We start from the raw sequence: 13655 nt of genomic DNA, 5'->3' as shown, positions 1-13655 counted from the left end.
ATAATAAAAACGAAAGTTATCTCCACAATATGAAAGTAGGGGAATTTTTGTTATCATGAAATATTATTTATTTCCATGTTTCAATAAGCATAAAGCTTTTGGTATTTATTTTCATTGTTATTGATTTTTCGTATTAGGAGGACAACGAGGAGGACTGCAGTATCTGCTTGAGGGATTGAGTTCCTTATTAGACAACTATTCATGTACTGTTGGACTTAAACTGTTTTTTCCTTCAACCATAGAGACTTAAATTTGGACCTGCATATTTATTAAGGAGTTAAAGAATGGTTTAACTCTATTTTTTTTTTGGTTAATTTTTGTTCATTACTCCGTTATTTATTTTTTTGAACATTTTCACATAAATGGATGGATATTTTATAGAGATTTGGGGTTGAATATGATTTAGATAACTTTAAAAAATTATTTAGCACGTGATTATATGGAGAAGTGCTTAAAGTAATAGAATCACTTTTGGGAAAAAACACCTTCCACGTATTTCTCCATGTAATCACTTTAAGTGATTTTAAAGATAAACACTTCTCTTGTGCTTCTTTATAAAACCACTTAATTATATGGAGAAGTGATTCTCCATAGAAGTGATTTTTGTCCAATCTAGAATCACTACCAAATGAGAGTTAACCATTTCATAGTACTACTAGAACTCCTACCGCAATGTCATTTTCAGAAGAAAAGCACCAACACATATGTGAATTAGGGGTAGTTGGGCAGGGCAATGTATCCATCCCCTTGCACCCAAGTTTGAATCCTCTTCCGGTATATTAGATTAATTTAAAATAATTTAAATTATTGATTATATGAAAAACCACTGCTTATTAAAAAATAACTGCTTGCTTGCTTGCGTGACGAGTTTCAAGCACTTCTGTTTTTTCAGGTCACTTAAGACAATGCCTAGGAAAAATATTTTTTATTATAGTGATTAACAACTTCCAAAATTAGAAAAGAAAAAGGTATTATTATAATTGAATAATTGAATTGGACAAACAATTAAATATGCGGGAAAAAAAAAACCAAAAAGAAAGAAGATGGCTGTCACTACAAATGTGCCATTATGTCCTGTTAGTAGGAGTTCAGAGAACATTGCATAGTGCTTTACCGGGCAACCTTGTGCTTATAAATCTTAGTTTTTTGGTTACCCAATTGTGTAATTTTCTTTTGTTTAAACAAAATAATATAAGAGACGGAGAAAATGTGAGGGGAAGGAGGGTTACATTTGGGCCGAATTTAACTTGCCAATATTTGCCAACGTCGGAAATCATCTAATCCCGGCCCATTGATGGGTCCAAAATGAAACCCCAAAACCTAAGTCGTCGTTGAAGATCATTTGAGTAAATAACCCATATTAAAACTAAAATTATATTTATAAATGAAGACAACTACCATTGGACGAAAAACTAGTTGGCAACCTTATAGTCTATTAATAGAACAAAGGCGTTTTTGGAAGGCTAGTTAGAAAATTTCCACGCATTTAAAGAGTTGAAAATAACTAGTTGGAAATTTTCCTTTTCTTTTATGGCGTGGTTAGTTACTTGGAATGGTAATGAAACGCCGAGAAATCACGTATCAAAATAATTATAATACTCATTTCAAGTAAGTATATATGAAATTAATTTATTTTCCTTATAGTAGTAATTGAATTTAAAAATCGATTTTTTCACTTCAAGATTTTTGTTTTTGTTTTATGATAATAGCTTTAGTGTACCAAATTTGAGTTCCAAATGATGTGGCACATACCAACCACACCATAAATATTTAAATAACAATTCTAACTTATATTATAATTTAATTAATTTACTTTAAAAAGAAAATTAAAAGAATCAAAATCCTTGAAATCTAAACAATTAAAACTTAATTAATTAAAATCACTACAACTCTAAACAATTAGCTTGTCGTTGTGTCATTGTTGGCTCTGATCATCTTGGAAACAATTATATGAATTTGAGACTTTTAAAACGGGAATCTGGTTCGGTTTTTACTTCATGAATTTGCCATCATATCCATCCCACCATGTTGCTGCTCTTTCTTCTCATTCCCTCATGTTTTTCTATTTTTATTTATTTATTTATTTAAAGAAAGTAGCACAATCATAGAAAGCGCAGAAGAAACCTTAGATGAAGAAGGGGAAAAAAAAAACAAGGGGAGAAGAAGGAGAAGAAAGAGCAGTAAACATGGTCTGGAAGGATATGACGGCAGATTGATGGTTTAGGGCTAGTAGTAGGTTTTTTCAGGATAAAAAATGGTAGGGTTTTGATTAATTAAGTTTATGTGTTTTCATTTTCTCCATAAAGTAAATAAAAATAAAAATAATCCAAGTTGGAATTCATTAATTAAATATGAATGATATGACACGTACCACATCATTTGGGACTCAAATTTAGTGCCTCAAACATTATTGTTTTTTTAATTACTTTCTTCTTAATTATTCCTCCGATAACTATAACATCGTAAATATATTTAGGTTTATGAACTTTTAAATTAATTAATTTTATATTTATATACAAACGAAATTAGATACGGAAGCCACCAAACACAAAATTTTGATTACTAATTAAGTAACCACTCAAATATATATCCCTCGCGCTTTATATATCTTTTATCATTGTGGGGGTTATTCTTTTCTTCTGTTGTCCTTTTTCTCGGCTTGCTTTTTGCATTTTTTTACAGTACTTTGCAATTTACTTTCATACCTCAGAGTTGACTGCATTACCACATCCACAAAGAAGGCACCACTTGCGTCACCTACGTATTTTGCGTGGCTGGCGGGTCAGTCTGAAGCAAAGTTAGACCCACAACTTAAAACTTGGGCCTTTTCTGCCAAGGTCTCTCCACACAAGACAAACATTTATTTTATTTTATTTTATTTGTTTGAAATACAAAGATCCATGACGATCTTACCATCATACAAATCAAATTTAACAAACTATTTAGTGTCAAAGGGATGAAATTTAAACCAAATACATGAATGAGAATGATTGTGGCCTCTCTTAGCTAAAAAGTCAGCAACTTGATTAAGTTCTCTATAAAATATGTCGAAGTTGTATATGATCAAACTGTTGAAATAAATTCCAAACATCTTGAACCATAGTTTGAATGGATCAAAGAACCGAGATCTTCGTTGTGATGATTTAAATTAAAATTTTAAAATCACCTTCGATTTCCAAGTCCAAGTTAAAAATTATTTATAAAAAAAAAACAATGACATGCCCTCATTTGGGCCCAACTTTTTGCGAATCCTAGACATGCTGGAGTCTAGGGTTTCGTAGCATCATCAACCCAACCCATATTTATTATCGAAGAAATTTAATTGTTTTTGAAGTAATGTAAGTAGGAACTAGGGCACATGACGTATTTAAGAGACAAAAAAACAATGGGCTGGCCAAATCCGGCCCATGGATCTGTCCAAAACGAACGGAATAGGCAATATACAAGCACAAAACATTTTTAATTTTAATTTTGTAAAGTTTCGCTAAGTGGAAGAGGAGGAGGCTGTGATGAGAGAGGAGAAGCTATACAATACAAAACCCCAAAACACAAGCCATTCTCTTCACCATTTCGAATTCTCGGATTAGTTCCGCAGTTCCACGTACCAAAGTTTCCTCCTCCTTCTGTTCTCTAAATAAGACGATAAATTTCGTCTCTCTCTCCTCTTCTCTCTTGCAAAATTCACTTCCTAACGTAAGAGAAGAAGAAGAAGAAGATATCACAACCATTGTTCCTCTTCTTCCACTCTCTCTCTCTCTCTCTCTCTTCTCTTTTCTTTTCTTTCTTCTTTTTTATTTTTCAATTTTTAATTTCTATCTCTTTTCCTCTGCGCGCGATCAAACCACTGTACTAGTTTCCCTCTCTTCCCCGGAGATCTGCTCACTAATCTCCTGCAGAAAAGTAACTCTTCGACAATTTCTTTTTCTTTTTGCAAATGGCTGTTGGTTGTTGTTTTCTTCCTTCTCTCTTTAACAATTTGCTGATTTGTGATTCTTGTTTGGCACAGATGAAGAGAGTGAGAGATGATTTTGTCGTTGGCTCTGCAATGAAACGACCCTCTGGTTCTTCTCGCGGGGACTCGTAAGTCTCTTAATTTCCTCTGCAGCATGATTTCTCACTCTTCAATTGCATGATTGCTTCAGTTTTGTTTGGTTTGTTGCAATTTGTTCTCATGCCAGTGTTAGATTCGGCCCTGTTCCTTTGTTTATGAATACAGTGTACTTGATCATTATGTCGTCGTATTGTGTACTTCTTTTACCTACAGTGGATTTGATTGGTCATGCTTGATCCTGGAATTTCTTCAATTTGTTTGGGGTTTATTATTTAATAGACTTGAACTGAGTATTAACTCCCTTTTCAAAGGTAAATTGAAGAGCTTTCTAAGATTTTGTCAGGTATATTGTTTCAAGCAGATATACTTTTAGGAAATTGAAATCATATGCTGAATATTTGTACAATTTACTTCTCGGGCTACGATAAATTTGGTGGACAAAATGTTGAGGAAAATAGTACAAGAGAATGATAACCGTTTTCGTTTTGGAAATATGTTATCCTTTTGTTATTGTACCTCACTACATTTAGCAAATATTTATCAAGAGGTTATGGGTATAGGAAGGAATTGTATGTATTGTATAATTGTGTTATGGTTTACAGTATTTATATTATAATTATTATTGAGTTTATAATCATTTGTTGGATATGGAGCAATAGGCAATCCCAAGTACCGGGGGGAGGAGGTGGTGGAGGGCCGTTGTAGTAGGTGGAGGAGGGGCCATGGGAGGAGGAGGTGTTTCGCAGAAGTTGACAACGAATGATGCTCTAACATATCTCAAAGAAGTAAAGGAAATGTTTCAAGACCAAAGAGAAAAATATGATATGTTTCTTGAGGTCATGAAGGATTTCAAGGCTCAAAGGTATCTCAATGTACCCATTATTATTCTTTTTTCCTCTTGTAATAAATGGCTAAATGATTTTGCTGCTGACGGATCCCCCGTCTTTGTCTATTTCAGAACTGACACAGCAGGTGTCATTGCAAGAGTAAAGGAATTATTTAAAGGGCATAACAACTTAATTTTGGGCTTTAATACCTTCTTGCCAAAGGGTTATGAGATAACCCTCGATGAAGATGAGACTCCACCGAAAAAGACAGTTGAGTTTGAAGAAGCTATCAGTTTTGTAAACAAGATAAAGGTGAATATCTTTGTTTTTTAATTTTTATAACAAGACTGTTTGTTAGTTTCTCTTTTGATTAATTGATTTCTGTCCTACAGAAACGTTTCCAAAACGATGATCATGTTTATAAGTCATTCCTAGATATACTTAACATGTATCGAAAGGAGCACAAGGACATAAATGAGGTTTACAGTGAGGTAAATATGTGTAATTTTCACGTGTGGCGTTTGATGATATAATGGATCTCTTGTTACGCTCTTTTTCTCTGAAAGAGTATTCCTCCCTATGTTCTTAGTAGGTTATATCAATTTTCAGGTTGCCGCTCTATTTGATGAGCATCCAGATTTGCTAGATGAGTTCACCAGATTTTTACCCGATGCGTCAGCAGCAGCTTCTGCACATCATGCTCAATATGGCCGCAATTCATTTCCACGTTTCAATGAGCGCAGCTCTGCTACACCCACATTTCGGCCAATGCATATGGACAAGGTTTGCATTATTTTGTTTTTCTATGTTTAAACTTTTATGTTTCTGTATTAGTTAGTGATATGTAATGGGGGCATGGCATTTTTCTACAGCAACGTAGGAGGGATAGGATCATTCCTTCCCATGCTGATCGTGATCTCAGTGTTGATCGTCCTGAGCTTGATGATGACAAAGGAATGGTGAAAGTCCAGAAGGAGCACAGAAAACGTTGTGAAAAGGAGAACAGGGATAGGAGAAATCGGGACGATGATGATAGAGAATTAGAGAATGATAACAATAGGGACTACAAATTGCAGCGTTTTCCTGAGAAAAGAAAGTCCTCCAGGAAGGTTGAAGGTTTTGGGGTGACTGCTAACTTTGCTCCTTATGATGACAAAGACTCCTTAAAGAGTGAGTTCTGATGGAACCATTTCAATTTTATACATTCATGTAGGTAGTATTGTTTCATTCTCTGGTTGTTTAGATGGAAAAACAGTTATAATTTGTTTTAAGATTGCAATATGTGTTTCTCATGGTAATGGCCATTTTTTTTTGTTAGTCTTGTTGCCAAATAATTAGGAAATACAATGTTTCTTTTTCAACATTGATGGATTTTAGGTGATGAAACCATCTGAAATAAAACTAGCATTATTCACATTGTTTGATTATTTTTCGTGTAAGGGTAAAATCCTGTTGGGAGAAAGAGACGCGATATGTGACACTGGTACTTGGGTCTAATAGTCAGTCATTAGGCATGTCTTGATTGAATATTGTTTAATCCACAATGGGCCTTTTAATCTTTTCCCGTTGAGTGTTGGGAAACCCTGAACTTGTTCTATCATAATATCTGATTTTCAAACCTTGGGGAAAAGGATGCACCTTGCTTTGCTTACTTTCGTTAACCTTTGGCAGATAATTGCATGGTGGTGTTTCAAAGCTTTTAAAATTCAGTAATGATGTTTTTTAGCCAGTGTTGCTTATGGTCTCTCATTTTTATGCCAGGCATGTACAGCCAGGGATTCATTTTCTGTGAGAAAGTGAAGGAGAGGTTGTGCAGTCAAGAAGACTACCAAGCATTTTTGAAATGCCTTCACATTTATAGCAATGGAATAATTAAAAGGAATGATCTACAGAATTTGGTACGTCTTACACCATTTTCAGCAGTTAACCGACGCTTCTAAAGTCAAGCTTTGTCTGCTTACTCTTTGAGCTAGGGGATACTGGACAAAGGACACTTTATGATGACCATGCTTTATATCTTTCTATAAAAATGTAATGAGATAAAATATTGACTACTTGATGCTATTGCCTCTAGTTTGACATTTTTTGGAAACTCTGCCCGTCTCAGGTGACTGATTTATTGGGAAAGTATCCAGATCTTATGGAAGAGTTCAATGAATTTTTGGAGCGCTGTGAGAATATAGGTAAATGTCAAATTTGCTATCACTTTAAGTTGCTTTCTTGTGGTATTTTATCCTTTAGATTGTATCTGATTGAATTTATTCTTGCAGATGGTTTCCTTGCAGGTGTTATGAGTAGAAGTATGTGTTGGGTCTTCCTTTGTCTCTTTCTAATTGGATAATCTGAGTTTTCAGCTCCTCTACTTTCTGCATTTGGAAGAATAATTTATATTCTAAATGGCATAATTTGAGCTGCCATGTGATTTCTCTGGAATTTTTGCTTGCATCTGTAATTTGAGAATTCTGATGGGTAACTTGTTGACTGCAGAATCTCTGAATAGTGATGGTCAATTATCCAGATCGGTGAAGGTAGAGGAGAAAGATAAAGAGCAAAAGCGTGAAATGGAGGGAGCTAAAGAAAAGGAAAGATACAGGGAGAAGTATTGGGCAAAATCTATTCAAGAGCTAGATCTCTCTAACTGTGAACGTTGTACTCCAAGCTATCGGCTTCTGCCTGAAGATGTATGTCATAGGTTTTGTGTTTCAAATACTATATAGCTTAGTCTGATGCTTAACTCATTGCTGCTTGTCACTTTGCAGTATCCAATACCTTCAGCAAGCCAGAGATCAGAACTTGGTGCCCAGGTTTTGAATGACCACTGGGTGTCCGTGACTTCAGGAAGTGAAGACTACTCTTTTAAACATATGCGCAGAAATCAGTATGAAGAAAGTCTGTTTAGATGTGAAGATGATAGGTAATATTTGGTATAAGTCTCATTTGGTTTTTTTCATGTTAGATTACAAACGAACATGTAATTTTGTCAGAACTATACATTTTGGTATTCAAGTGTGCTTGCATGATCATTTTGATGGATACATGTTCTATTAACTAGGATCTTATGTAGATCTCCTTTGATCTTGTAATCACATTTCCTTCATGGTGCATTTTAAGTTGTTTTTCATTTTTCTTGAGGGAGCTGGATATGTTAATTCTGTGTTGGAAACTAATGTTAGTTTTGATATTGGCAAGTTTAGGTTTGAGCTGGATATGTTGTTAGAGTCGGTGAGCTCAACCGCTAAGCGAGCAGAGGAGCTTCTGAACAGCATTAATGAAAATAAGATCACTATGGAAAGTCCAATCCATATCGAAGACCACTTCACTGGTTTGTATCTAAAAGTTGATTAAGAAGCAATTAAACGTCAAGTATTTATTCTGGAATTTGAGCTTTATCCATTTTTGTTTTAACTGCATTGGCCTTTTTCGTTTGATTCTTTTTATTGCAGCTTTAAACTTAAGGTGCATTGAACGTTTATATGGTGACCATGGTCTTGATGTGATGGACATACTGCGGAAAAATCCAACTCTGGCTTTGCCTGTCGTATTAACACGCCTAAAGCAGAAACAAGAGGAATGGACAAGGTGTAGATCAGATTTTAACAAGGTTTGGGCTGATATATATGCGAAAAACCATTACAAATCACTTGATCACCGGAGCTTCTATTTCAAGCAACAAGATTCAAAGAACTTGAGTAGCAAATGTAAGTAATTTACTATTGAAGATTGGTTTTCTTGAGCATGTATGTTTCTATGGGTTTTCAATTATTGTTTCTGTGTTCTAATTCTACTCCTATTGAGGAACAGCATTGGTGGCTGAGATCAAGGAATTGAAAGAGAAAAAGCAGATAGAGGATGATATCCTTCTGGCTGTTGCTGCTGGAAACAGGCAATCTGTAGTTCCACATGTGGAGTACGAATACGTTGATATCAGCATACATGAAGACTTGTATAAACTTGTCCAATATTCTTGCGAGGAGGTTTTCTCAACGAAAGAACAGCTAAATAAGGCCATGAGACTTTATACTACGATTTTGGAGCCAATGCTGGGTGTTCCGTCTCGACCTCATGGTTCAGAGGATGATGAAGATGCTGATAAAACTAGGAATCGTGCTATGAATTATACTGCATCAAGCATAGGAGAAAGTGATGGAAGTCCTGGTGGGGATACTGCTATGGTGAATCTTAAACAGCCTCCATCTGTGTGTACTGAAGAAGAAAATACTTTAGCAGAAGTGGAAAGTTTGGCTAATGGGGATACCTTAGCTAAAGAAGATGGCAGTTGCGATGCAGAGCGTGTCCGTAAGAACGATTCCGTTTGTGATAATATTCAACTAGAGAAAGACCAGAAGAATATGGATGTCTCTGATAAAAGGTATCTGGTTACCAACATGGATAACGGACGGCTACCCAGTCAACCATCATATCGAATTGGAGCAGAAAATAAGCATGGCAGAACCAGCTTGGAAGTGACATCAGGTGTGCTTTTTCTGAATTTAATTCTTTTTTTCCTATTAGTTTTGGCATCTGATTGTTTTGAGCTAGTTATATTAAGATTTATTTTACTTTGTGGAGTTATCATAATGCTGCAATACTGAGATTGTTTTGAATTTAAGGGTGTGTTGCAACCACGTCAAGACCTGGTGGCTCCATTAGTGACAATGACCATTTACAGAAAGCAAATGCTGATGTCGTTCCTTCACCAGAGGTATGAGTCTGGAATGTTGGCATCTGTTAGGGCTTGCCGGGGTTTGATATTACCATTTGGTTTTGCATTACATACTTACATTCTGTTTGATCTTTCAGGGCGTTGATATTGCAAAACCCGCTTCATTTGCTAATGGAGTGGTTCCAGAAAGCACTAAAGTTAACAGTCATCATGAAGTGTCCGTTGGGCCCTCCAAAATCGAAAAAGAAGAGGGGGAGTTATCACCAGTTGGTGATTTTGGGGAGGATAACTTTGTTGTCTCTGGAGATGCTGGGGTGCAAGCTATGCCTAAGACCAACCATAATGTAGAAAGTAGACAATATCAATCTGGGAATGGGGAAGACACTTGTCAGGATGCTGGAGAAAATGATGCAGATGCTGATGATGAGAACAGTGAAAATGTTTCTGAGGCTGGTGAAGATGCCTCTGGCAGTGAGACAGCTGGTGATGAATGTTCTCGGGAAGAGCAAGGTGAGGAGGAAGATGCTGAGCATGATGATGTTGATGGTAAGGCTGAGAGTGAAGGTGAGGCTGAAGGGGTGGCTGATGGGCACCTTGTTGGAGGAGATGGAATGTCCTTGCAATTGTCAGAACGTTTTCTTTTGTCTGTGAAGCCTGTTGCAAAGCATGTGCCAGCTGCTTTACTTGAAGAAAGGAAAGACTCTCGTGTTTTCTACGGGAATGATAATTTCTATGTGCTTTATAGGCTTCATCAAGTAAAGAGCCACCTTTTCTTTTATTGTTTGCAGTTAGTTTATTTATTTATTTACTACTACATATAAAGCTTGACTTATTTGGTTTTGCCAGATTCTATATGAAAGGATTTCATCTGCAAAAACAAGTTCAACAGGTGCAGAAATGAAGTGGAGAAGTTCAAAGGATAGCAGTTCTCCGGATCTGTATGCCAGGTATTTTGCGGAGCCTCTTATCTTTTAAAAAGATAATAGTTAGAACTGCACAACTGCTGAAAGCATTTTTAGTTCGGTTGCGTTATATTTGTTCCTCTATTGTGCAGATTTATGAGTGCTCTATACAGTTTGCTTGATGGATCTGCTGATAATGCAAAATTTGAGGATGAATGCCGAGCAATTATTGGAAACCAGTCATATATATTATTCACATTGGACAAATTAATATATAAATTTGTCAAACAGGTTTGCTCACTTGAAATTCTGTGTTTTTACTTAAAAATAATTTGTCCATTTGCTTTTTCTGCCAAGGTTCTGATTTGTGGTTCTTTATGCAGCTTCAAGCCGTTGCAGCTGATGAGATGGACAATAAGCTTCTTCAATTATATGAATATGAAAAATCCCGTAAAACTGAGAAGTTGATAGATTCTGTTTATTATGAAAATGCACGTGTCCTCCTTCATGAGGAGAACATTTACAGATTGGAATTTGTAAGTTCTTGGACACTTCCAATTGATTTGACTGTAAATTGAACTCTTTGAAAAGTCTCTCTGATTTTGTGATTTACTTTCCTTTAATTTATTTGTGCAGTTTTCAGCCCCCTCCCGGCTGTCCATCCAGCTGATGGACAGTGTGAGTGAAAAGCCCGAGGTGTTTGCCGTTTCTATGGAACCTAATTTTGCATCTTATCTGCACAATGATTTTCTGCCAGTTTTTCCTGGAAAGAAGGAGCCGCATGGCATTACTCTTCAGAGGTGATAAAGTACTCTTCAGATTTTACATTGCATTAGAGGGTCACAGTAGGAGTCTAGGCTATTCTCTCTGTAAGTCAGCACTTGCATCTTACATAGTTTAGGACGCATTTCTGTGCCTAAAGTTTTCTCGATCCATGCTTTAACCATTTAACTTGTTTGTTCGTTCGTTTTACCCTTTTCTGTCTCTTGCACCTAAATAGAAGCTAAACTAATGTTAAAAGCTTTGACATATGCTAGAACTATTACACTTCTTGAAGAAACGTGACAGACTCTGAAATATAGGGACCGCCCAGTGGATTTAGTTCCTGGTCTCTGTTTTTTGGGCAAGAAAAGTTTTATGTAAATTCTCTCGCAGTTTCAATTGCCTTGTGGTATAAAATGTGCTAAATGTTTCTGAAACTTCTTTGTTAGTTAATTCATAACTTGCTGATCAATCTATTTGTGCAGAAACAAGCGCAAATATGCAGGGCAGGATGAATCCTCTGCCTTCTGCAGGGCCATGGAGGATGTTCAATTGGTCAATGGTTTAGAGTGCAAGATAGCGTGCAACTCATCCAAGGTATCTCAGCTCAGTTGAACTATATTTTTCATGGTGTTTGCCTTTAATCTGTGCACTTCCTATTTTTGAGTTTGATCCAAAGTACCTTCTTTCTCGATAAAAAAATAAAACTTTGGATGATAACCATTTAGTGATGTGACTAGAGAGAGTACGATGAAGAAACGAAATCAAAACCATGAAACTGTTTTTTTCCCATCTCTTTTGTGGTTTTTTAGTGGTTGGGAAGGGAGGGGAGGGGGGCGCAAAGTCAATGCAAGCACTAGACACCGTATATGCATATATTTACATGCATGTTTTTTTTTCTTTTTTCTTCCATGAAGTTCTATTCATGAAAGTATCATGTGGCAGATCTCTTATGTTCTGGACACAGAAGATTACTTCTTCCGTATGAGAAGGAAAAGGAGAAATCCATCTGGGGCCAGATCACCATACTGTGATCAGTCGAGAGTACAGCGGTTCCACAAATTCTTATCAGTCTCATAATAGCTTTAGAAGGAAATTACTTTGCGATTGGGAAGCTAAAGGTAGACATGAGATAAACGCTTTTGAAACTCTTGAAAAGATGCCTTTTCTTATATGCCACTGGTATACAAGTGTTGAGAGTGAGATTAACCCATGCCTTTTGCAACAGGTGTCATCGACTCAATTTCTGAGAGACTGAGAAGGAAGACAGTGGGGCGGGACATGTTACGTGTTCAGTTCTGAAGATTGGCCTAGGAGCCATTGTTGTGTATATAAGGTTGGTGTATGATAATTTCGTAGAAAGGTATTTTAATTAATGTTCTTGATCTCACCTTCATAAACACACTATAAGTGTAACAAATTGGTCAAATAGCAGAAAAGCACGAGCTTTAACAAATCCTAAGATCTTCAAGTCCATCTTGCAGTTTCATACCAGCATTTTGCAGGCATTACTGCATCATTATTCTTTTGCACCCGAATATTAATTTTTTTGTAGAACAGGTTCTATAATTTTTCAATGTAACATAGTGTGATAAATATTTTACAAGTAATAGCTTACAAGTGTAGTCATTCTTCATCAAGAATTTTGTTCTGCTGCTCTGGAAAACGGATCTGGCACATGGTATTTTGATGTATATTTTCTTATTATATGAATGTTATACATGGATGCAGTAAACATTACGTTTATATTATTGGACTAGGCTACTTATATCAGAGAGAGAGAGAGAGAGTCAAATATTTTCAGAGGTGCAGACATGGCTTATGCTAGTTAGCCACAGCAGTGAGCTTGTCTGTTTGCACTCATGTTCTAGTTTCCGTTCTCGTATATTAGAGTAGTTTAAATTATCATTTGTAAAAAAAATGTAGTTTTCGGAGGTGGAGGTATTCAAAAAAATAGAAAAGCTAAATCTGGGTCACACAGCAACAAGGGGTTTAGCGTGTCAGGAAAAATGGGCCGAAGCTCGATCGAACCCAGCAAACAGAGATGTCGGGCCTTTTTTCACGTGGTTCTCGAATCTGCAAACGTAACGGACCCCTCGATTAGGGATTTGCTTTCTGCACGCTTGCTTCCTCATACCACTCTTGGCTTAAGCTGCGCCAGCAGATTACAAGAAGTCGTGACCACTCTTACAAAAATGCCCTTCGCTCGTACAAATATTTATAATTAACTTTTTCTCTAATCAAGTTCCCTTTACAAACACAAAAGGAAAAGTGTATTCTGAATCTGAAGAAGGAATTCAAAATGGATTGAAAAAAATAAGGTCTTTGTTCAAGAAATCGTTTTGCTATTTCCAACTCCAAAAACAGTTGAAATGAAAACAACTTAGAAGACAAATCAAAGTTTTATAACAAAATAGTGATTTAAAGTTTATGTGGGTTAGGCAAGTTAA

General features: G+C 36.1%; 1 protein-coding gene across 3 annotated transcripts; it reads left to right on the top strand.

Annotated features, from left to right (window-relative positions):
• Nucleotides 1-3457: 3457 nt before the first annotated feature.
• SNL2 (SIN3-like 2) lies at nt 3458-12951 on the top strand. 3 transcript variants are annotated; one of them, XM_008232467.3, is made up of 24 exons: nt 3458-3900; nt 4007-4080; nt 4711-4913; nt 5010-5190; nt 5271-5369; nt 5488-5661; nt 5751-6048; nt 6640-6776; nt 6986-7061; nt 7149-7178; nt 7366-7559; nt 7638-7792; nt 8073-8200; nt 8322-8576; nt 8680-9351; nt 9489-9580; nt 9679-10296; nt 10388-10488; nt 10596-10734; nt 10827-10979; nt 11080-11243; nt 11691-11802; nt 12151-12326; nt 12434-12951. In XM_008232467.3, the coding sequence occupies exons 3-23, from the start codon at nt 4774-4776 to the stop codon at nt 12283-12285; spliced, it is 4053 nt and encodes a 1350-aa protein (XP_008230689.2). In that variant the 5' UTR covers nt 3458-3900; nt 4007-4080; nt 4711-4773; the 3' UTR covers nt 12286-12326; nt 12434-12951. The 3 variants fall into 3 exon arrangements, 2 of the variants coding, with proteins under 2 accessions (XP_008230689.2, XP_088905726.1); XM_089049600.1 differs by lacking the exons at nt 3458-3900; nt 4007-4080; nt 12151-12326 and having other exon boundaries at nt 4752-4913; nt 12434-12661; XR_016125833.1 differs by lacking the exons at nt 3458-3900; nt 4007-4080; nt 11691-11802; nt 12151-12326; nt 12434-12951 and adding an exon at nt 11481-11582 and having other exon boundaries at nt 4752-4913; nt 11080-11312.
• The last annotated feature ends 704 nt before the right edge of the window (nt 12952-13655 follow it).

This window comes from Prunus mume, linkage group LG4 (genome assembly GCF_029339155.1).
Source record: "Prunus mume cultivar Tortuosa linkage group LG4, ASM2933915v1, whole genome shotgun sequence".
NCBI classification, from domain to species: Eukaryota; Viridiplantae; Streptophyta; class Magnoliopsida; order Rosales; family Rosaceae; genus Prunus; species Prunus mume.
Note: the sequence above shows the minus strand (reverse complement) of the source record. Positions and strands in the feature narration are given on the sequence as shown.